We start from the raw sequence: 25,146 nt of genomic DNA on the forward strand, positions 1-25,146 counted from the left end.
AAAAGCTTTTCTTCACTTGTCCACTCAAAATGCCCATAAATAAGCTCAGTCACAAAAAATTCCTCCTAGATTTCTTTACACTACTTTCTTGATTAGAAACTACTGAGTGTAGGAATAATTTGTCAGAGCAAATGCAAATGCAAAACAGCATTCTCTACTTAGCTTTGAAAGGGAAGTCAACACTTAAAAGAAAACATGACAATTTTGTTATTAATTAATAACTTTTATAGCTCAAATTTAAAAATATTAAATCAGAAACAATTTAAGATTCATGGAGAAAAAATCTGGAACTATATACATGCATAATTAAGAATATCTAAATTTTTGTCAATATTTACTTAATTTTTGTACAAGTTCTTTCACACAGTCATATTTACAAACATCTGTTTAAAACATATGAACATACATCTTTAATAGAATTTACAAATCATTTGAATATATTTTTTTCATAAAAACAGAAGATCATTTCACTGAGTTGACAAACATTTGGTTTCATCATATGGTGGGATGGAAAGTTATCATTATCCAATCATTTAAAAAATAATTATGTTATTGGTACCCGAAATTATCATATATGGCTTTAAATATCTCCCAAATTATCAACTCACGAACACAAATGAAAGTCTATCTGTGGAATATTTATAACAAGTGTTGAGCTTTTCTTTGGGTTAGGTACACAACTCTGCAAACACATTCTAAGCATATACTCAAAAATAAGAAGTCCTTCTAATTTTACAAAAATAAAAAAATAAGAAATCCCTGCTTCCAGTAAAGTCAAACACATACTTAGTATCTGTAAGATGGGATGAATGGGAATGAGTTTTCTAGACGTTCTAGCTTCCCATATAGATATATTTATTTTTTTTTTTTGTGGTATAACACTTTTGAACAGACAATATTTTGGGATATTTACAGGAATCAAATGACAGATTTCTTAAATAACGATGAATATTTATTCCTCAAAATATGTACTTTTTCCAGGGGAAAAAAAATGCAAGGAAGTTTTGTCCATAATGTCTAAATTACTGATGCAGTCCAACCAGATCTAGTATTATGGTCTCACCTCACACATAATCTGAAAATTTGTCAGCTTGATTGTTTTTGGTCTTGTTAGGAAAAGAAATGAAAGTTTTGGCTTTGGCAAATCAGTCAGCTGTCTCCTTTGAACCCCATTCTCTAGAGCTCCTGCACAGATTGTTCCACAGTTTGTTCTTCTATGGGCTGCATTGCTTCCTGAACGTAAACTATGAATTCTGAAGCCTCTCCACCCTGTGTATAGACAGTCACTGTCTCAATTCCCTCCACTTCGTCTGAAGAGACTACCAGGTGATGCTGTTCAGACAGCTCCACTGAAGCCTGCTGCAGAGTCTCTTGTATCATCAAAGTGTGATTGGCTGACTGCTCCTCTTCTTTTACCTAAGAAGAAATTGAAGAGGTTACAGAAGTTTCACCCTTCCAGTAAATAACTGGTACTGTGATGATTAATGCACACACAGCACAGAAATTAGAAATCAGACAGTTTTGAAAGAAAATATCAGTTTTACACAAAATTTGTAATGATCACTTTGAACAAGTGTATAGCCATACAAAATACTGAAAGCAGTAACTCAGAGTCTCATTTATATGCATGGAGGGCTATGAAGCTACAGAAACACAGGACTTTAGGAACAGCTTTAATCTCTCACCAGTCATTCACTCAAAACCAATCTTATTTAAATAAATCGGAAGTCAAACAGCTCCTCCAGAATCACTGATGTGAGAATATGTCTAAAACCACATGAAAAGACACTTAGAACCCCCATTTTTTAATTTATTTTAAAGCTCGTTAAACTACAAAATTCATTGTAACACTACTCATTGTAACCTAAACTTAATGGACTTTTATTTAATAAAAAAAAAAAAAGTGAAATGCATTAATGAAATAACCTCCCTAATACTGGTTTGCAAGGCAGCAATTTTTACATGATTGAAAGGATATTTACAGTAGCAACTGAAAATAACAGACTTTTTAATAAACATTTTTCCTGTCAAAAAAACATAATGCAACATATTTTGGTATCAAATTTAAAATAACTCAACTATTTGTGAATTATCAGACTACAGTACTCACTAGGATTCAAGAACAGATCTTAATTCTTCACCCCATCCAGACAACATTTCTGTGCACAGTGCTCCAGGCCAACAACAGCACACTCAAAAACTAAGTCATGTGTAGGAAATGCATTCTTACAAATATTAATGATAAAATAAGGTTCTTTTGGGTAAAGAATGGGATAGCTATTTTTACACGTGCAAGAATATGGGAAGGCATTTGTTGAGTGTTTTCAGTACACCACCACTCCCTTTGTTCATTGATTTGTTCATCTATTTTATTTGCTTGAGCATAAAAGCTGACCCACTTGCATCTGCACCACATGGTTAATCAGATCCTCTCTTCCTTTCCCATTTGGAAAACAGGTAGTTTTTATTAAGGCCTATTTCCCTTTCATTTAGGCTTAGCAAATGTTCTATGAAGTGAGCTCGCAGACATAAATCATGTTCATTTCTCACTATAAGAAAGTAACTTACTGAATTTGCAGGACGTCATATTCTCTACAGAAGTGCTTTATTTCACATCATCCAGTGTATCTATAAATCACCAGCTTATACAAACAACAGGGCACGAAGACAGCATCGGTGGCTCACCGACATACCTTCACAGAAAGCAAACCTCCACGGTACTTCCAATAACCACACAAGGGGTAATATGAGGAGAACAAAGAATCAATAAATTATCGGTTTACCAGATTTCAGTGTAAACCTTGTATTTCAGGGCAGCGTATGTTGTGTTCCTGGCAGCACTGAAGTCGTAAGTGATTTTGAAAAAACAGGTCAAACATGGCAGATTCCAAAGCGTGGAAGTCTACTATATTACATAGATTAGTAGCTTTCATTTCTATGAAATGGTTCTATGTAGTAGATCATTTCTATGCGCTGCTTTCTAAGCAGTATTATTAGAACAATGAAGTCCAAGAAAATATACTGAAGTTCAGTATTGGTGCTTAAGAGGGGCATGGGAACAGTAGGGAAGAATTACAGAGAAGTGTCCAAGCATGCATTTGACTCCTTGAAGACTTGGAAGGAGAAAAAGAAGTTCTGTGAGTTTATTTTCTAGGTGCTCTTTTTTTAACTTCATTTTTTCCCCCCAAGCAAGCATTCCCGTTGCTGTACACTGACTTTCCTTATAACGTTTTTCTTCCACGTTTAAAATATCTGTCAGATCAAGAAGATTACAGGGATGCACAAACCCCATAGGACTCCATATCACTTTGAACTTTCACTCAATTCATCAGGCTATACAAAGCTTTTTCTTGAACAATAACAAGCCTGTTCAGGTGTTAAATTATTCAGAGGTCCCAAAGTCAGTATGTCTGTGGTACATTGATGAAATATAAGTGGATTTTAACTGGCGAAAGATTTAACTTCTAAAGAGAATCTTACCATTGTCATTGACCTTACTGCAACAGCACAGTTGTACCTACTGATGCTGACTCTGGCTTTGTTGCACAGGATTTAGATGATATGGATAAAACTATGGGAAAGGGATAAAGCCTTTTCCATGTTCTGTTTCTTTTACCAAGTGTACCTGAACATTTTAATTTGAAGTTATTTTAAACAGCGCTTGCTGGAATTCAAGCTCAATATCCTACAAAATTGGGCAATGCAGGTTGCTTTGTCTTGACACAAGAAAATTTGCAACCACCCTCTGAAAAACAAATTTCTGTTGACACAAAATATGGGTAGCCCCAAAATTATCCTTTACTAATGGAAGCTTTGAGTTTCTGTTCAAGATGCAACAGGCTAAACCATAAAAAGAAATGTAACACACCTTTCTTCTCTTGATGACATGCCTTTTAGGATTTTTTTTTTCTTATAGTGGGGGGAAATGTTGTTAATTCAGGCAGAACTCCCCCTTTTTTAATTGCATCCTGCTCTTTCCTGAGGCTACTTGCTGAAGTGGCAGCTCCTGTTCAAAATGGAAGGATCCACACAAGATCTACTAATATAGGTTACAACAAGTGGACAGAAGGCTCATCTCTGGTGGATTTAGATAGGTAGCTGCAGTTAAAAATGTCAGGTAATTATAATCTTACAGTCCTTGATCCTGGGGATCTTCAAACATACACAGATAGGAGTCTTCTAATATCATTTGGCCTTTCAATTATGTCATGTACAGTAACTCTTGTGTTAGTGCATGATACATAATCCTCTGACAATGTGCCTCAGGCCAGAAAAATTACACTAAATTTACTAAGAGCAGCAAGAATGCACAACACAGTCTGAAAAGAATCTTGTACAGTCTCACTTTAGTCACTTTAAATCAAAACCCATAAATAATTTCGAATATAGTTCTTTGAGTGTACATAAATAATGAACAAAGGAAGATAAATAAAGCACAGTTGACATGAAAATGAAATGAAACCAGAATCTCATTCAATTCAATAGCAGCAATCTAATACTTATTCAGTTTTATATGCTTTTGAAATGAAAATGGCCAATAAAGAAAGTTAATTTAACCTCCCTACCTACCTTTATCGATATGGTTTTATTACCCTTGTCATGCAGGGTAAAGAAGACTAATGCCCCTATTTCTAGTGTTTCTAGTTTCCAGTACCTTTTTTTTGGACAGCTATCTGTAATCCTTTTAGTTTGACAAATTACCACATTATTTTGGATATTTACATTTCAAATCAGTTCAATGTTTACATGCTTCTGCTTGGTTCCTATTAGATCGTTCCACAGGGAATCATCTCAAAACGCTAATTTACATCCCTCAATTTGATGAAACAGTGGGACAGCTGCCATCAGAATGAATGAAGTTACTACACTCAATTCTTTTTATTGGCATCTCAAATCTTTTGAAGAGTAGCATCCATGACCTCTTTTCTGTTTGAGAGCCAGCTGAAAAGCATCTGGCTGCTTATCCTTTGCTAAAGAATGGCAGCAAGAATCTGAAGCCATACACAGCTGGCATACTAAACCAATTCATTACCTGCATAAATATTTTTTACTGGCTTAATGTGCCTCTCATGAAAGTTAATGGATCCTCTGCCTTCATGTCTTTATAAAAAGCTCAGAATTTCTAAATTATCTAAAGTTCTAAATGCAAATATCTGAGGGCCATCCAAATGACACAAAAAGTGGGTACCTCTTACAGGAACCTCTTCCTCTAAAACCAAGCAAGTCATTTTTATTTTGAGATAAATTAATTCAAGCCATTGAGGAAAATAATGCTTCTTCCCTTCCCTGGAAAGTAGAAAAAGGAAATATGTACAGTAAATTGCTGCTAAAGCTACTTCTTTATTCTGGAGCTCATCCTCAGAAATAATGATTATCTTAAATTTTCTTTGAAGTCAGCAGGAGTACCAGAGCCATCGTGTTTAAAACAGCCTTGTTAGGCTTGACCCAAAATCCTCTGCGGAATCTCTCCCTTGATTTCAGACTGAATGCTGCCTTTCAGGTTGACATGAAGAAAAAAAAAGTTAATCACACAGATTTTGCAGGAATTCAAAACCTTACACTAGGTTACAGTTGCTTCTATTTGTATTGTAAGACACCACAGTAAGAAAATTTACATATTAGCTACACAAAAGCTGAAGAGGAAAAGTGAATATAAGCTTTCTAGATCCCAGAGAGCACCTGGATATGTGATGTGCCAGCTTACATCGCTGTCTACAGGACTGTCTCTCATTTTGTTTGGTGCTGCTTGATAACTTGAACTCCATCCTTTCTTATTCGAGTTTACGTACAGATATATGAAAAATACACACAGACATGCACAGAAAAATGCTGTAATTTGATCACATGAATCTCTATAGAGAGCTACAAAACAAAGACAAGCTGGCACACCATAGTTTCAGAACAATAGGAGAATTCAATATGCAAGACTTGCTTTGCATAAAATAAAAAAAATGCAAAGTGGCAAACAAATCTTCCTACTGGTGATTTTTAAGAATCTTTAGCCACTGGCTGGTCGAATACACCCTGACAGAGAGGCTGTGACTGGCTGTGTCCCCTCTCTGGCAGAACTCTGTATCACTAGATTTCCTTCTGAAGAAATAAGGCAACGTTGCCACCATTTCAAGAGCTCTAACAGAGTGCAATAATGTTGACAGGAGATTTTATCTGGATGTTATACAGATGACAAGAACTCCACATAAGCTAAGAAAGCAGGGACATCCTTCCCGAATAAAACTTCCCCTTGCTGGCACCATCAAGTTAAACAATAAAGTGCTCCATGTTCTAAAAGAACATCAGTCTTGATTATCAACCCATAGAGAACTGCATGTACTGGCAAATTTTCTGGATGAACCCAGCATCAAGTAGGCACAAAAGAGCCAGGTTAAAATACAAAGAGTGTTGCTGAGGTACAATATGCAGGAGCCCTTGACATGACAGCCATGCTAATATTATTAGGTGCTTATTTTTGAAGGTGTGTTATACTATAAAATTCTGTTCTGTGATCATCTTCAAGCTGATGTGTAATCTTTGCTGTGCATTGATTCTGCTGTCACTTTGAAGAAAGTGGCTGTTGCCATGGTATGATTTTACCAGAGCCTGAAAAGATCACAGAATAAAATGATGAAAGGAACTAAAATAAAGGGTGAAATGCATGAAATTCCAGTGTTTTCCTAAGCTTGATAAAGATCTGCTTGGTTAGTGAAAGAGTTGATATATTTATTCTGCAGAGCAAGTTATTTAGAAGTTCAGGTTGAAAACAGGTTACCGTGCTTTTCAGGAATAGACTTCATCCTAATCCTGCACTTGAAGCTACAGAGATAGTAAGGTCAGTCTGTTGTTTTCGAATGGGAGAAAACAAGAAAGCGTTCATCAGCCAATTGCTCTTCTTTACTGGTAATATTAGTGTAGTGTTTTAGACCAGGACTTGGACTGTATCATGTGTTCTACCTGAAAAAAAGTATTTCGTGCCCCAAAGGCCTTATATTTTCAATATAAAACATGAGACAGTAAGCAGACACAGAAGAAGGGAAATGGGTGAGTACAATATGAGGCAGCAATACCTTTGTGTAACAAGCAGCAATATCAACAGACCAATTGCCTAACCAGAGATGATTGGCGTCATCATATTTCTGAAGACTAATTGAGAGAAGACAATGAGGTACAAATTGTTCTTCATTAAATATCCACATAACTAAGCACAATATGAAAGAAGGCGTTAAGAAACTTGTTTGGAAAAAATAATGAGCAATTAAAGCTTCATGGACTGATCAAAGGTGAGAGTCAAAATCTCAACAGCTAACGAGAGACAGGACACTAGGTCGGAAAGGAGTACAAAATCTTGGAAATGAAAATAAGGCTTTGTTGGATGTGGCAAAAAAGACAGGAAGATCACGTGGACATCCTGTAAGACAGGCAGACTAGAGAGAAGTAATATTTAAATTGTTCTGAGTGTATACAAAGGGGCAAAGCAGCATCTGTGAATGTCAGAAAGAAAGAATATCAAAGTAACTGTAGCATAAAATAATGACAGCTTGGTCAGCCATTTTAGCAGAGCGGATAAAATGAGAACCCAAATAAAAATGAGCGTGCACAACAAGTCAGTACCATTTAGCCCATCACCTGGATGCCCAAGCATCCTACCTGAAGAGGACACTAGCTTTCTGGCTTGATAACAGGAAGGACTTACATCCCATCGGATTGAACTAGAGTCAATTAATAATGACCAGTTGTGCAGAAAGACTGGTATAATCACCTTAGTGACTAATAATATTAATTAGTGATTAATGCAATCTTCTTAGTGATCATCAGAGTGAGCTTGAAGTGATTGCTCTAGAGCCACAGGAAACAATTAGATGATAGATGCTATCTCTAGATTGTGTAGAGTAGCCAGGTAGTTTTGCAAAATGTTCACACAGACAAAGATCCTGCAAGTCAAATGTGTGCTGTATATTACTTAGGAAGTGAAGCCCTAAATTTTTTACTAAAGCTTTTACATGCCAATGTGCTAAAAGAACAGTGGCAGAAACAATTCTGTTGGTAGTGGCCACCCAGGTATATTATTGAGAAGAATTAGAAAATAAGGAAAAGTACAGGGATTTGAGGTGGTGAACAATACCTTTGGCATAGGTTAGTTGGATTTTTTTTTTTTTTTTTTTTTTTTTTTTTTTTTTTTTTTTTGGTTTGGTTGTTTTCCTCTCTGAGAGAACAAAGTGTGCTGCTGTGCTCTAGCTGTTTTGTTTCTATATATCAGGCAGGCAGGATTTGTTCTGAATGAAGATGGATCTCCGTAGATTGTTCAGACAGGAAAAATAATATTGAAAACAAGATTTAAAGCTTTAAACACTTATTTGGTGATAAGTTTCTTAAACCAGGACAATAGCTTCTGCTCTAGTAGGACATACAAAACATATTGTGGGTCTAAAACCAGCAAATTAGCAGAATACTTGTTTACCCATATCTATGTGAAAATAGTTCAAAACACAGATAACACACAACTAAATTTCAATGGATCTTATGGTATACTTTGAGACTATCTGCTGCTCTGCTCAATAAACTGAGGCAAAAAGAAAAAAAAATAAATTTGGACAAAGAACCCTACATAGAACCCTCTGTTTTAAAGAGGTTTGGTAAAAATAATACACCCTGCAGTTAAGCAAAATAAATGAATTAAAACGTATCTTGTTACTATTACACATTTCTGCTAACAGGCACTGGAAATGGACAAGCAACAACTCTAACAAAAAATAGAGATGCTGGACACTCTCCGAAAAGGAACAACTCTCTGATGTTGCTGTCAAGACAGAGTGATTCGAGAAACAAGCATTCAAAGACGTTCATATGGTGAAACCAAGAAAATGCATCTTGAATCTTGTCTCTCCAGAGAATAATTTACAGTTTGTTCTGCAAAAATAACACGAGTGCTCATTTCTGAGGGAAACGTTTCTTCACAAGAAGCTCAGTGTTTAAAACAAACAAATGCTTAGCTTATCTTAGAATCATGAAGGTTGGAAGAACCTTCAAGATCATCTGGTCCAATCATCACCCTACTGCCAATATTGTCCTCTAAATTATTCTGCCTGGGAGCTAGGAAAATAGTTCTCCTATGTAAATAATGGACTGAACTGGCTCTGCTAGCAAAACAAACAAAAACACAAACAAATCAGTCTCCACCCTATGGAGTGAGGACAAAAGTGCATCTGTAATAGGTCACACCGTCAAATCCACATAAAGTGAAGTAACTTGTTTTACCATGCTTGTCCCTCCTCCTCCCTGCTACATGCTCTGTTCCTACAGAAGTGCTTTTCCCCCAATTTCTCGTCCATTTTTACTATCCATTATGAATGAGATTTCCTGTCTTTTTAAGCATTTATTAGCCTCTTTCATAGTTATTCTTCAAACTTACAATTCGGTGCTTTCACATTTTCCCTACCTTGTTACATTTTTTTTCTTTAAGCAGTGCAGAACAACTCAAATTCTATGCCATAAATAAATACCACCACTAGCTGTAGTGATCCAGACTAAATTACTATTAACTAAAATGGATTCAAACTGACAATATTACACTTTTTGTGTCGTGCTGCAATCAAAGCTTCAGCGTGGATTTTTGCCAATCTCAGCCCATACTGGCAGAACTTCACACTTGGATCCTGGTATTCACTCAGGCATGTGCGGTACTTTCCTTAGTGGCAGCATGTTTGCATGGCTGTCACACAACAGGATTTCTCCCAAATTAGATACCTAAAAGTTTAATCTTGATAATAGGGTAATATACTGGCTCTCAGGCAAGGAGGAGCTAAAGTCATTTCAAGTTCCAGACAGAACCTTTAGAAAGGCCTCAAATACATGGCATGGTCATAGCCAACACCAATTCATAATGATGAATACTGATTCAGCCTGAGATGTTTTATTGTTACACTGTCAAAGGATTTTCTTTTATAATATCATTCCTATGAAAAACAAATATAAGGTTTCCAAAGCCAAAATTGAATATATATATATATATATAAATATATATATATATACACACACACACACACACACACACACGTATATTATTTCAACACAATTCAGGAGCTGGGAGCTTCGAATGGAAAATCTGATCTTGAGTTCAGCTCAATAATAATTTGTATTCATGATCTAATAAACATGCCTTATAAAGGCGTACATCTCAGGGAAATAATTTAATAGAACACTGTAAACATGATAATGTTTCTGTCTTGTGACTTAACAGAAAGAAATTAAAAAAGGAGATATCAGTCAGAGCCAGCAAATGCACTCAACTTATAGCAGTGTACTGAGAAGGACTTAAGGACAAAAACAAAGCTTGTTTCTGCAGGCAGAAGTCTTGCATTGCCATGAAACACTCCAAGTACTGCACACAGAAGACACTGCCCCTAACCCGTGTGCTCAAGGCGAAGATGGCTGTATTACTGATAGGTACATCTAGATTCATGCACAATTTTAGAAATCAAGGGCCAACAGCACTTTTATAGGTGAAAGTAAGGACAAAGTTGGAGGGAAGAAAAGGTAGACAAAGACAGTAATGATGTAGTGTGACATACAGAGCAAAAAATACTTTGAAAATATATAGTAATTTAGGATTTAGAAGAAATTTCTTGGTGCAAATACAGAAATATGAAGATAACTTATAAAGGCAGCTAAAAATGAGAGATGAAGGTGAGAAATGATGGGTTATGTATGTCCTTAAAGGAAAGAAAAAAAACACATAACAGCATAAAAACCAGAACAATAAATGTTGTTAAGAAAAAAAATGGAGCCAAGCTGCTAAGTAAGGACTCGGGGAGGCCACTGAAGAACAAGAGTGGAAATTTAGTGACAGATGATGCTGATATATTGCTGACACCCGGAATGATTTTTTTTTGTCTCACAATCCACAAGTGAAGCTGAAGGTCACAGAATAGAGTGTGGAATAAATTTTCCAGTGGGAAAGTGAAATATGAACATGTCTTACGATCACCTCAAGGTTAACAATTAGGAACTCAGCATAATTAAAACCTGACAAAGTAGTAGGTACAAGTGAGTGATACCCATAGAAAACAACCTGGTGTTAAAGAAAGAAAAGCTGTCAGTTCTAAATAGGAGAGGATTACAGTCATGCTAACGCCATTTAAGAACATTTTCCCTGAAGTTAAAAAAGGATGTGGCTATAATTCTGAAGCCATCTTCTGGTGGAAAGAGAAGAACTGGGAACAGTAACTAGAGCTGTGTAACAGGTCAAACATTTGATAAAACGTCAGTAGAAATAGAAAAAATAAATTATAATAAAAAATGTGGAATGATAATAATTAAAAAAAAAAATCTACAAAACTCCCTTCCTCTACTTCCATGAAGCCCACTAAAGGCAACTAGGAAGCCAGTCAGGTGTCAGTAGGCCTCCTGCCTCGTGATACCCCTCTGGAAAAATCACAGATCTGCACACTTCTGCACACACAAACTGACAAGTCGCAAAGGCCACAGTCATTCCAGTAGCCACAAGAAGCAAGTTGGCAGAGGAACAATGCTCAGAGCATCTAAGTAAGGCATTAGTAAAACCTGATGTAAGCAGAGGTAGCACACAATCGCTCAGCATGAGATATACTTCAGTTCTGCACCGACTGATTTTGCTTCTCTGCAACTTCAAATTGGGGAAAAACAGCATTTTATAGCAACAGGACTCAAAGCGGGAAAAGAAAATGCAGCAAAGAGATTCTGTGCTCTGAGGATTTGATATTTGATTTGACATAGGAGTGGAGCTTATACCGGGCTTACGTTAGACCAATGAAAGTCATTAACGTATACAAAGCAAGGGAAAAAGCAGTGATCAATGCTTAGCAGCTTGCAAATTCAAAGTCAGAAATATGGATTTAAAAGTGACAGACAATTAATTTGTAATATGAATATTTACTTGCAAAATGCTATCCACACATTCAGATGGTCTAACAGAGATGAAGATAGATTTTAAGATGAATCAGAAATTGATCTGATTCCATACTTGAAAGATGAAAAATTGCTGAATGTTTTAAATTATGTTGTGTTGTTGTTGTTGTTGTTTGTTTTTTTAAGCTTAACATTCCAGTATCACAAAAGTAATTTCTTCTTCACTGCTGCCACTTACCTAGGTTCCACTTTGTCCTAGACTGTTATTAGAGGGGCCTCAAAAGACACATTTTTAAGAACAGTTTTCAGTAATACTGACAGATAGAACAAACACCAATGGTTGATGCTGCATTCAACCTTTGAAACAGGTCATATATAGAAGTACAGCATACACGTTGGCAGTGACTACAGTTAAAGTTGCTTTGAAATTTGCACATAAAAAGGACTGCAACGTCTCTCCTCTTTGATGACTGAATTTACTTTCCAAATTTGGATCTTAATGAAAGAAAAATCCCATAAACTCTTACACAGTTTCCAAACAAAATACCTGCTAAGTATTGCAAAGTAACATTTGAAAATGCTTTTCCTTAAAATTCTGCCTTGTCTCCCTCAGATCTGGGTGACAATCATCTAAACACTGTCTTCACAGACTATGAACTTTCCACTTCTAGGTAGTTATCATGAATTTAATATCCACAATACTGAAAAAAAAATAAATAAATACTGAACTCAAAAGTTAGTTCTGGCATTCATCACAATCACACTTTTGGTTCATTTAAATAACAAGAGCTACTTAAACTCTTCAGGAATTTAAGACTTCTCATGTACTTTCCTTCCCTGATGCATCAACCACATTGAGTGTGGGGACCCTGAGAAATTAAAGAATGTAAACAGAATGTAGAAAGGGATAATAAACTAGGGAAATATAATGAAACTGGCAGAACAAACATAGCTTGGAGAACACAATGGGAAGAAACATAAAATGTCAGCATCAAAATTAGCAGACACCTGTGAGGAAGAAATACTGGGCTTGATGTTCATACTCAACAGCCATCTCAAATTGAAAATGATTCACCTTCACTTGGTAATTATGTGTATCTTTCCGTTCTTAATTTCTAAAATGCTTTAGTAACACTGTACATTGCAAATATCCTTAGTAAAACCTGTGCAGTACTATGCTTCAGGAATATACACACATATATTAAAGTTACTTCTACCAGTATCTTGTAAGGTTTGTCTCATTTTAAAAGGAACTATATTGCCTACACCATAATTTCTGTCACTTAATTCTTTATCAGTTGAATCCAGCATGTTTCCCATAAACAGAACCCTTGCAAAAGCCTGAAATTAACAAGTCTTTTTTTTTTTTTTTTTTTTTTTTTTTTTTTTTTTAGAATATTGACCTATATCATCTGGTCTCGCACAATTTCCCTGGGAACAACAAAATCAATTATGTATCTGCTCAACCAACTACAGTTCACTTGATTTTTTCTTTATCTTTCCCCAGTGTGGGTGATCACACTGACTTCTCACATAAGCAACTGCTGTTAAGGAGCATCTGTAAATCCTCTTCTCACAGCTGTTTCATGCCTGCAAACTGCTTGTGTTGCACCCCTCATTAGAAAGACAGGAGGAACTCAAACTGAGTATAATTTTTGTTAGCTTGACTTTAGCCGCATATTACTTGACTTTAGTACCCTGAAAGTCTCTCTAGCCACAGGACAGCACTACAAAGACAAAGTGATGCTGACTCATCACTGGATACGGTCGCATAGTTGTACACAAGCTGTAACCCTCCACACTCTTCTGTTTCTGGAAAAAGACTGTCCCAAGGATCTCCTGACTCTTGACAGTGGGACTAAGTGATGACCCACAATACAGGTATGCTATTTTAAAAAGTCTGAAAATGCTTATATATATTTATCCATTCACATTTTATGTATTTATGCTGATGATTGTGTAATTTATACACATAAACACACAGGTGTATAGATGTACAAATGTATGTGCATGTGCATATAAACATAAGTACACACACCACAGAGCCAAAATTAGTTGAGAAGAAATTCTGTACACATTTTTCACAGTCATTCACAATTTAGTCCTTGCAGAACAATACGCATTTCACAACAAATATACAAAAATAAACACCGTTGTTTTGGAGAAGAGAAGAGCTCTTACCTGCTTCACCACCGTCACAGTTCCAGGTGCCATGGTAACTACAGAAGCAACTGCAGTGGCATCGTGGGTTTCTGAACCCAACTCAATGATTTGCTGCAGGATGTTTACAGCCGTTGGATCAAGTCTTTCACCTTATCAGAAAGACAGCAAGCATAAGATCATTACCGTAAAACAGCTCTGAGGGGATGTGAATCTATGTGCCAGATACACTCTTTTCCCTCATGCTTTAACCTTGATTCACAGTTCTGTCTATAAATTTCAAACGGCTCAATAACCTGACACTTTAATAATAGATCTATGGGAGGAAAGTATTCACAAAACAAATTTGCCAGAGGAATGCATGAATCAGCAAGTGAAACCACACTGCTCATTTTTATGCCTATTTGAAAAAGATCTAAAGGAATACATTGATTAAACAAACAACGGGTACAACTCATAGCAGGAACTGTGAGTTTGGAAGCTGAGAGACTTCCTAACTGAAATTGAGAACTGAAGAATGTTTGCTTGCTTTATTTTTTTCCTATATAACTGCCTTCAGACAATCTACTACTGTTTTTTATGCCTCGAGGGAATATGCCAGAAGACTGTCCTAAATTGAATGAATTAAAGTAAATTGTTCTACTTTTAAAATTACAGCCTCATGTTTGAAGTCAAAACTGTTATGTACGGCACATTCCAGGATCTTGCTTACATTAATTTAAATATTAATAACTTAACAAAAGTTTCTCCAGATATTTTTACTCATTTGGAATTCTCACTGATTAAAGTAAAATAATACAAGTTGTCAGTAGCATAACTGAACTGCAATGTGCTTGGAAATTCTGATAAAAATGGGAGCTTGAGAAACTTATCTGTAGTATGAACGATACAGTTCACAATTATAAAATGCAATCTTCTGATAGCCACTGCATTTATTCATACATTCAAAATATATGAACACTGATTCTAGTCTCTGATGTTTTAACACTCTCAGAAACGTGAACTTTTTTTTCTTTTCGTCTAGTTTTTCTTATTCCTGACTTAGTAATCATGATCTAAATCCTCTCTTGTTCTTATTCAATGTGATACTGAAACAGCTTACTCTGTTTTCTGCATCATTACAATTAAGTTTGTTAGGACTGTCCTAGGAACACGGTATATGAGCTATTCCACTGTGTTACTTCTGCAGGCTGGCTGACTTAAGCAGGAAGAAAAATGATAGCAAGGGAATTGCCATTAGATACACACCATCTACTTCGCCAAGACAGCTGATTTCACAATATATTCAATAATACAGGCAGGAAATTCCACACATCTAATAATAAAGTGCAAAGTAGAGTGTGATAAGTATTAATGACTTAAGGACATAGAAATTCATAAGCAATGGTCACTTCTCATTACTTACCCTTGAAGAAAAAATATAAAACCCCCAGAAATAAGTTCTGGATGACAAATTTCATCTGTTTTAATAGTTTCACAGAATATCACATATTGTCCAGTATATTGAAAAGGATATTTATGAAAAAAATATATATTTGGTATTCCAACCCCCAAAAAGGTAATTTACCATTTTCAGAAGTATATCTAAGGTTCTGCAATGCAGCTACAGCAGCTTGAGTGCCTTGAACGTCTTCTCCAGCCTCTGTGATATGGAGATACTGAGTGGATGCTTCTTCAGAAACTTCAGCAGTTAACTTGAAAACAAAACCAAGTCAATGCATGGATAATCAGAGAATCATAGAATTGCAATTTTGTTAGCAAATTAGAGAAGAACTGAAGTTATGAGTTTAAAGGAATGAATTTTGGACAATAATTATTTTAACAAGAGTTACAGAAATCAGGGGTAAACACAATTCATGAGAAATATTATCCAGAAGTTGGGATATCATCTTAAAGTTTTATTCTTCAAGATTTTCCCCCCAAGAGTTGTTTTTAACACACTAAATGATCTTGACTTCATTTCTGTTGCATAGTTATTTTATACTTAAGAGACTTCTGCTGTATCTTGGTCTAGTAAAGACATTTTGTGCAAAATTAGGCTGTAATTCTTGTCTTTGACTTGTCTTTGCAGATCTGGTAAAATGCTTCTTACGTTTGAAAATGGTATTTTATTTTAGAAAAAAAAATATCTTTTCCATAACCATGTTTTTTTCAAGACAAGCTGTTAACATGTACTTCTCCCCCGATGGGACTTTTTTATTTATAGCAGTTCCAATAGCAGAGACAGGCTCGAATCCTTGGGGCCCTCTTACTTTTTCATGTTTGGGCATCAACTGGGAGTGTGGATGTAGAACAGTTTGTGAAATGCAAATGGATACATTTTAAAATACTTGCCCTTTCGTCTTTGAATAAATGTCCATACAGAACCTACTGTGATAGTTTTGAGGATTTTACCCTCTGTTCACGGATACTGAAGAGCTGTTGAACACAAACTTGCAGGATGGCCCTTCCCAATCAGGAATTATGCTTATGCTTAGGGTTAGACAGCCTGAAATCCAGAATGGGTCTTAAACTGTGGAGATCAGACAACTGCAACTCCTGGATTTCCCTGTCGCTGGACACCAACAATAGCCTAATCAAGCATACTCAGCATGCTAACTGGGATTTTTAATATAAGATCTAGATAATTCTGTGGTTTTGTCACAGCTTCTTCATCTACGGTCAACCTTGCTTTATTAGAGTAAGTTTTCATTTTAAAACGAATTGCTACCCATGTTACAGCTTAAAATGTTATGGCTGATTAAGGTAGCTGCACTACCCCACCCAAACTGAGAAAATCCAGGTGGTGGTTTGATTGTTTTATTGTTTTGCTTTGTTTTCCTGACCTAACTTCTAAGGTCTAATTTAAATTTTTTAAGCTCTGATCTTAATCATTGATATTGTGACTCCAACATGCTTTGGACTGAAACTAGAAACAGAGAATAAATGGTGGAAGGCTTACTCTCTATAATACCATTTAATATAATTAAATATTTCATATAATACCATCTTTTAGCTGATTAACTTACATATTCAGGTCTAACATTCCATATTCCAACATTGTCTGGACCAAGTCATAAGTTTCTTTCATTAATTCAGTATAACCTCACAGCTTCGCGCATCTTTGAACTAACATCAATGAATATTTGGTATATAGTAAAGACACTGAGTTTTTTCAGTTTTGTAATTTTTTGCTAAAACTTTTGCTCTTTGTGCAGCAGAGGACTATAGCCCTCCAACACTGTTACTCTTACCAGTTATGAAATCAGTCAAGATTAAGTGACCACAGTGTATGCATTCAAAATGGAGATGAGATACCACATGACCTCCTGATGTTATATAGAGTCAAGAACACGTTTTTGAATATTTCTTAACTTTCTCTACATCACTTTTTAAAATCTTAAGGCCAAAGCCATGGCAACTGTGCTTTACCTCCCACTTTGTCTCCCCGTCGTGCTCCACCAGCTTCATGCCATGCTTGTTCTTAAGATGTCTGTTGAACTCCCATTTTGTACCATATACAAAACTGCAAACAGGACACTTAATGCCACCTACAAGGAAACAAAAATAAATCCTTTGATTATTTTTATATCAAGTATTTTTCAATTTTTCAAGGCAGTAAAGACCCATTTGTAAAGGAAAAAAAAAAATCAAAAAAAAAAAACAAAGTAGGTGTACTCTTACAGAGCTTAAAAGACAAGTTTGGATGATGGAATTTTGGTAATAGAGGGAGTCTGGAGCAACTCAACTATCTGGAAAGTTTTGGCAATCCTGCTTCCCTGCCTGCATGCTTCCCTGTGATGGATGCAAAGTTGAAGGAATGCTCTTCCCCCATCTTTCCCTCCCTCTACAACTCTCTCCCTAGGAAACCTCTACTACAGACCAAACAGAAAGGAGCAGGAACATGCAGCTACCTGCATCAGTCTGAGATACTGTCTCATTTCTGTAATTAGGTCCACATAGAAGGTATTGGTTTTCAAGTCTATCGAACTAGATGCCAGACTGCAACAGAAAGAACTTAAATTGCAAAGTAAATAATAACTTATCTCCTGGGCAAGAACTTGTGCTTGCTAGCTGTTGCTTTGCTAACAAAAGCCATTTTTTCAAGGGAAAAGTTTTTCCAATGAATGACAAAGTACTTAAGTTTGATTGACCTCAGCCCATTCTTTGGTTTGGCCACAAGCAAACTCACTGTAAAACTAGGGGATGTTTCAGCCTGTGCAGAATCATTCACACGCTCGTGATTCTGCTTGAAACTCAGACTAAGCAGCACTCACAGAGATGACTCCAAGTTTCCAAGGAAAATGTCTTTAAAGACCAAGGGTGCCTATGATTCATATTCTGCTTCAGGCCCAACACAAACAACACCTATCACACGTGTTAAATAAATATAAACAAATACTTTGGTACTTTGAATACTCTTTTATTTCAAATCATAGAGTTCCTTAGAAACTGTTTTTAATATTTGCTCCATTACACATCACTGCAGCTTCAAATGTAAATTGTATGCATATTCAAAAAATCTAGAGGACTGGGATCTTGAAGCTTTAGGTTTAAATATTGATTTCCTGGTGTCTTAAAAAGCCCTGGTCTGATGGCCTTCAGGATCCAAGGATCCAACCCCAAACCATAGCATCATTTTACTCTTTCAGTAAGTGCTGGTGTTTTTTTTTTTTTTTTTTTTTGCAAGTGCTTATAAACAACAGTGAAATCTTAATATTTAACATGCACAGCAGAGAAATATTTTCATGATTTTGAAAAAAAAAAAAGTATCTCCTTGAAGACCATTGTTCTAGCTTTCTCAAGTTTCAAGCAAAATTAAGTTTTCTGGCACATTGTTAAAGCAAACCAGGAAGAGTTAACAACATGCCATCTGCACCCAACTATCTTTGCTTTTTAGGGTTTCTGCTGTTTACATTAACATACAGAACTGTAAACCTAGACTTTCTGCTTACCTACAAAGTGATAAATAGTATGAATTTAGCACAATGGTTAGTAAGTGTGCATCAGTACAGATTAAAGGACAAAAGAAAAACAAAAACCAAGCATGATGAAACCGTAAGTGTTCAGATTTATACACTAGATTTAAAAGCCTCTACTTCTTTTTCTTATGGAAGTCATTTGGTCAAATGTCAGATCTTGGTTTCTTCACCAGATGGCAAGTGATGGCTCTTACCCATCATGTTCAAATGCTTCAAACATACTCGCATAAGCTGGTTATAAACCGTGTTCTCACTGCACATAGTCTTTTATGAATAAGGCGATTAGAAAAATCATTTGGTTTTACAGTAATGGAAATTTACCATTTGGCATTCTACCAGGTGAAAAGAAACTTTCTATTTTGGTAAAACAGAAGATCACTACCCTCCATTACAAGGGTGTTTCCACTGACACTTATTATTCCTCTAGGATTTCCCGTCTTTGCTCTCCATCTAGTGCAAGTCTTTACCAGACTTCACTATTACAGCAGATGTTCAATACTCAGTCCCTGAACAATACTAAAAAAGTTTCTCTGTTAGTGGGCGTAAAATTCTGCAGATCACAAAAGCAAAATACCTTGGTTCAGATTAGGACAAAGATACTATCAGTTAGAGAAAATGAAGTGAAATACTCTTTCCACGTTAATCTGTATTATTAGAAAAAACACCATTGTAAAAGAGAGGACTTGCCCACATTATTTGATACTGCAACTGTTATAACAATACACCAGATTAATTAAAGCTGCCACTTTTGTTACTGTGACTTCAATTAAAGAAGAACTCTGGAAGCATAGAATCAAACTGATAATATGTAACTCTGTATCAGCACATTGGTATCAAAGCTCAGGAAAATTAATTTTCACACAATTCTTTAAAATTAATTGGCAATGTATAGAGAGCCGATAAATGACACACCTTATCTACATTTCATACCAAATCTGATGTGTGCATTACTGTGTTGCAGACAAATATTATACAGCTTATGCCTACCATTTTCTTAAGACAGCTGCTACTGTCTGCTAGAGTGGTGGCAGTGGCATAATAGAACACAGAGGCCACAAATGGATCATGTGTACATGCTGCACAAGTTGCTACATGAACAAAAGCAGAAAAACTTCTTCCAGAGAATGTAAAGCAAGCGATGACAGTGAAAATAAGTAACAAGAAAATAAACAATTTGTAGAAAAAAATGTATGTGACTGGCCCGGTACTAGAGAGCAAATTAAACTAAAAACAGAAGCTATCAAATGAGCAAGTAGGCAGAACCTTGCAAAAAAATTAGCAAGGGAATACCTGCATAACAGTTATCCCCTATGCACACTGCATCAAATTCTTACAGTATATATTTTTCTTTGTTATTTTAAAATACCAAAATAAATGTCATTTTCATGTTATTTTCATTTCATGTGAAATGAAATTTCACATTTTCATTTAAGTGAAATGTCATTTCACTTAAACAAAACAAAACACCACCCCACCAAGGAATTTTTCTCATCCTGACTGATCCTAATCTCTAACATAACCCAGAAGAGCAATACTGCTGCCTGTCCCTTCTTCTATTCTTTGAGCACTCCAGGAATCTAGAGCAGAAGCGAGCAGTTTACACTCCTGCAGGTGTTTCCAATAGAGGTATTTGGAATGTCTGCAATGCAGTCAGTCATATACCAGGTGATGAGAGTGGAAAATAAAAGATGAGCACATCTGAGATAATTCACTCTGGGCTCAGTAATTCAGAAGAGGCAGAACACAAGAAGATGAATAGGGATAGACAGTTTTCATTAGGTGCTAATCTTTGTTAGTTTCCCTTCTCAATTTGTTTCCAAACCCATCCATTCGCAGGTTCTCCTGCCTTTTCTTGTTTGTCTACAGTCCTTTAATTTCAAAGGACTTGTTTAATACTGGGTCTGAATGGTCTTTTTCCCTTATATGAATACATGAATAATTTTCTAAAATTGCTTTCAGGTCTATGAATATGGTAAATTGAAACTTGATAGAGGCTAGTTAGGTGGCAGGTTGCAACTGCTGAACCAAGCAGCTCAGAAACACGTACCTTGTCATTCTGCATAATACATCCACAATGATCTGTTTGTGCTGTGACCCAGATTCAGAAGATATTATCCCAAAATCAGGAAAAATTTTATTAACTTCAGTTGCATTCATGTATATCAACTCCAAATGCAAATCCCAATTAACTCAGTCTCCCAAAAGGAACATTCTTTTCCCCAGTGTGATACCACAACATTTTAGAAAAAAAGAGTCATCTTTTTACATTCTGATAACAAATCTGCAGGTCTCCCATTTTTATTTTTAGTCCACAGGTAAGACTTCACACAATGGGTCACATATTAGGAAATGGAGCTGGCAAGGGTGGTTGGATGGAGGAAACGTGCAGCCACTAGCATGGCTTTCTTCATGACAGAGCTAAGGTAAGAAGTACAGGCCTGGTAGCTACTACATGGGCTTGAAGCCCCTTTACTGTCCTTATACCCTACACAGCAGGTCAGTATCTGGAAAGCAAGCACTGAACTAGTGGTAGTACAAGAAATATGAATACTCTGTAGGGAAAGGAAGAGAAAGAAGGATGCAAAGTCAAAGATGTCAATGTCTACCACAGAAAAAAATTAAAGGCTGTTCCCTTTAATCTCATTCCAATGTCTTCATTATCAGAAAACTCCTTCATTCTCAACTTTAATTATTTCCCACTGAAATGAAAAAACTGTATTTTCAGAAGTGCAGTTATCTGGCTCCCAAAAGGGAAAAGAAAACTTAATATATGATTAATTTTATTTGTTCAAAAACATTGTTAATACAAAATTAAGGGTCATATTTATAGAATTCAATCTATGGACAAATAATTCCTTTCACTGCTCAGAAATTTGGTAAGTTAAACAAAGTTCTGGAAACTGCAGAATTCTGCTTTTGCCAACCCTACTACAGAACAGTGACTTTGCATACTGACCAAGTAGATACTACATCTTTGAAACAACTGCAGGTTCTCCAAAGACCTTCTCCATCTGTGAAAATAATTGCGAAATTCTACAACACATTTCTGCTCAGAAATTAACAGACAAAGATGTACTATAAGTTAATTCTGATTTCAGAATTACTGAAAAATTCTTTTTTTTTTTTATTGAAAAGAAAAAAGAAAAACATCTTCCAAAGAAGCAAAGTAATAAAATCAACTCTACCAAGCACTAAAATATTTTCAACACAATTTTATATTTTATTTGGCTTTCCATCTTCACCACCAGGCATGAGAACTGAAGAAGTTTTGTGCTTCATGAACTGCTAAGTATATTTTACACTCAAAAAAGTATCTGACTGCAGAGTCAATCATTTGCTTTGGTTCATCTGCCCAGTGAAAAGCAGCAAAACTACTTAAGGGAAGCGGACAACCAGCACGCTTTCTTTACCTGCACTCAGACACTGCAAGGAATGAGTTTCAGAATTACTAGAAAGTAATAATGATTTATAGCGTAACACCCAATAAAGAGGAACACATATCCTGCAAAAGCTTGTATTTAAATCAAGTTTGCTTCAGCAAAAAACAATAACAAGTCCTATATAGGGGAGATATACCTTGTTGGAGAAGGGCTTCTGCTGCAGGCTCCCCAGAACCTACGTTTACATACTCCTCATTAGGATGCTTTCTGTTGTAATGCCTCTTCAAGGACCCAGATATGTTGCAGGAATAGTGGCAGTGTGCACAACGGAAAGGCTAGGAGCAAAAAGGAAAACATTAGAAAGCATTTCTTGACTTCTTGGGGAACAAGGTCTAAGCCACGATGTTTAGATCCAAAGAAACCCTGCTGAGTTCCAGATTGGGCATTTTCCAAGGAGACCTTCCAAAATTAAACGTAAATGGAAGTTGTAAATAAATCTTACCTAGAATTTAGTACTTGTCATTATATGCAGAGCACCACATATTGTCAGGATTATAAGATTAGTACTTACTTTTCATAATTCAATAAACTGCATATTTTCATAATTGATGATCTGACCATGCAGAGACTTTTGACTACAAGTAAATGACTCAGCTGCCATGAGCAAAGTAACTTGTTCGAAAAGAGGGAGTGAGAGAACTAAAATAAATGAAGGTACAATGTGACTGTGCACCCAAACAGACACCCACAGATGACAAAGTTGATCGCTTCCCTTTCCTTTCCTGCTCTCTTCAACATGCTTGCAACTACTTCCCTTTCATTGGCACTCATATTCATACTACCAGAGAAGCACAGAATCACTCAGGTTGGAAAAGCCCTCTAAGATCAGATGCTGGTCCAACCTCTAACCTAGCACTGACAAGCAGTACTGACTTAGTGGTATGAATTAAGTTTGGGGATCTAAATTAATTAATTTTTAAGAACATGTCTCCCTCCTACTGACAACAACAGACATTGCTAAAGAAAACATTTAGGAAAACAAGCTCTTGTGCCTAAAGCTAGCCTTTGAGGAGCTACTGAGTGAAATAGGTAACTGTTACAGGAGGCTGGGCAGAACCATTTCAGGCCTGAAACAGAACAAGGACATTGACTGAAGTCCTTCAGGGAAAGTAATGGTCCTCACAATGGGATGCAAAATGCTTCATGCACAGCAACCAGACCCACCCAAATGTAGTCATCAGGAAACAGCTGGTACAGGAATGCTTATTATGAAGCTGAATTTAAAGCTGGGAAGTGTCTGCTGTGTGGGCCTACTGGCCAGAATGTTCTGCTGAGGTTATTGCTCGTGAACTTCCTTCAGGCTCCAAGCAGAAGGAATACAGAAGAAAACTGGTGTTCAGATTCCCTTAACCTTAAAATTTAGAGTGTACTGTAACACTCAGCTATTCATCTTTTCAGAATCATCCAGACGCACTGGTTTGCTCTTGTACCAGCTGTAACTCACTTGCATGTACCGCGTGTTATCTGCTAATGGACAGTAGGCCTGCAAATTCCTGGCACAGTAGGGATGGGCAGCATTTTTTTCTTTAATCTGGTTTTGTAGAGTTGAAGGCACAATCCCTATATCTTTGTGCAAACAGAACCCTTTAGTACACATAATGTACACAATAAACATGATGAATATACTGAATTGTATTAATTCTAGCAGTGGATGTGGTCTCACTGGTCTTGAAGATGATGAAATAAGCACAGAAAAACTTGCTTTGGGGCAAGTTGTACCATGGATATATATCTATTTGTGTTGGCTAATGATTCTAATTAGTTCTTTAGAAGTATTCAGAATAATCAGCCTTTTAAATTCAATTCAGTTATTTCAAACATGTCTAATGGTAATGAAAGGTCTGAACAACATGCAGTCTTTTATCCTATCTGGAAGGCAACTAATTACGATTACTTCACACAGTTCACGTAAGTGCAGAGTAAGAAATATGACAAGAAACAAATAAACATGGGGAAATCTCATCTGTGGCAGAGAAATCTTTCCCAGACTTCTATTGTTGCCCATGACTATTCCAGTTTCACCACTTTCTGCAACTTTCATAAGTGTCTCCAAGCCCTAATGGAAAAGGGCTGTTTTCTGAATGTCCTGTTGATTCCTTTGAGCTGTATGATACTGGAGCAACAGCAGCAACTTCACGGCACTATGGCTATCTACAGTGCAAACTGATGGAGCTTGATAGGAAAAATTGCTAAAATGTCAAATGACAATATTCTTGACAATAAAAATTATCTGAATGTATCTTACAAAGCTGCCCAATATTGATATTGCAATAAATCTGTCTAAAAGAATGAGTGCCAGAATTTGAGAACAGTAAAAAAAAAAAAAAAAAAAAAAAAAAAAAAAAGAAGCAATTTAGAGAAATTAATGAATGATACATCTGAATGGATGTTCTCTGAAACACTGTCTGCAATTTTAATATTTGTGAGAATACACTAAATGATGAAGCGTATGTTGATTAGAAATGCTCTTTTCAAAAGAGGTTTTAAAAAAACACTCGACTAAAGGTACACTAAATGCTGAGAGACACACCAAACAAATTGCTTTTTTTTTTTTAACTGACCAAAAAAATACACTGAAGTCGTGTAACAGCAGCACTTTTAATAATGTGGCAAGCATTAGTAAATGGTACGTATGAGCAACAAAAAAGAAAAGGTAATATTACAAAATCTTTAAATTGTTTTATATTAATGCAGCATTTTTTATTTTG

The 25,146-nt window shown here is 36.1% G+C and overlaps 1 protein-coding gene across 5 annotated transcripts in view; it reads right to left on the reverse strand.

The window, feature by feature from the left end:
* Positions 1 to 202: 202 nt before the first annotated feature.
* ZFAT (zinc finger and AT-hook domain containing) overlaps positions 203 to 25,146 on the reverse strand; it is an 87,414-nt gene continuing 62,470 nt past the window's right edge. For 4 of the 5 annotated variants that reach the window (XM_084508454.1, XM_084508457.1, XM_084508456.1 and 1 more), the window contains 5 exons: positions 22,575 to 22,713; positions 17,449 to 17,567; positions 15,605 to 15,731; positions 14,059 to 14,189; positions 203 to 1,416 (listed from right to left, as the gene is read on the reverse strand). In XM_084508454.1, the coding sequence (XP_084364580.1) occupies positions 1,177 to 1,416; positions 14,059 to 14,189; positions 15,605 to 15,731; positions 17,449 to 17,567; positions 22,575 to 22,713 (756 nt within the window). In that variant the 3' untranslated portion in view covers positions 203 to 1,176. Of the gene's footprint in view, positions 1,417 to 14,058; positions 14,190 to 14,271; positions 15,353 to 15,604; positions 15,732 to 17,448; positions 17,568 to 22,574; positions 22,714 to 25,146 lie in introns of those variants that run through there. The other variant, XM_084508458.1, reaches the window with a different exon arrangement.

The sequence above is a fragment of the Aythya ferina genome (genome assembly GCF_964211825.1).
Source record: "Aythya ferina genome assembly, chromosome: 2".
Classification (NCBI taxonomy): domain Eukaryota; kingdom Metazoa; phylum Chordata; class Aves; order Anseriformes; family Anatidae; genus Aythya; species Aythya ferina.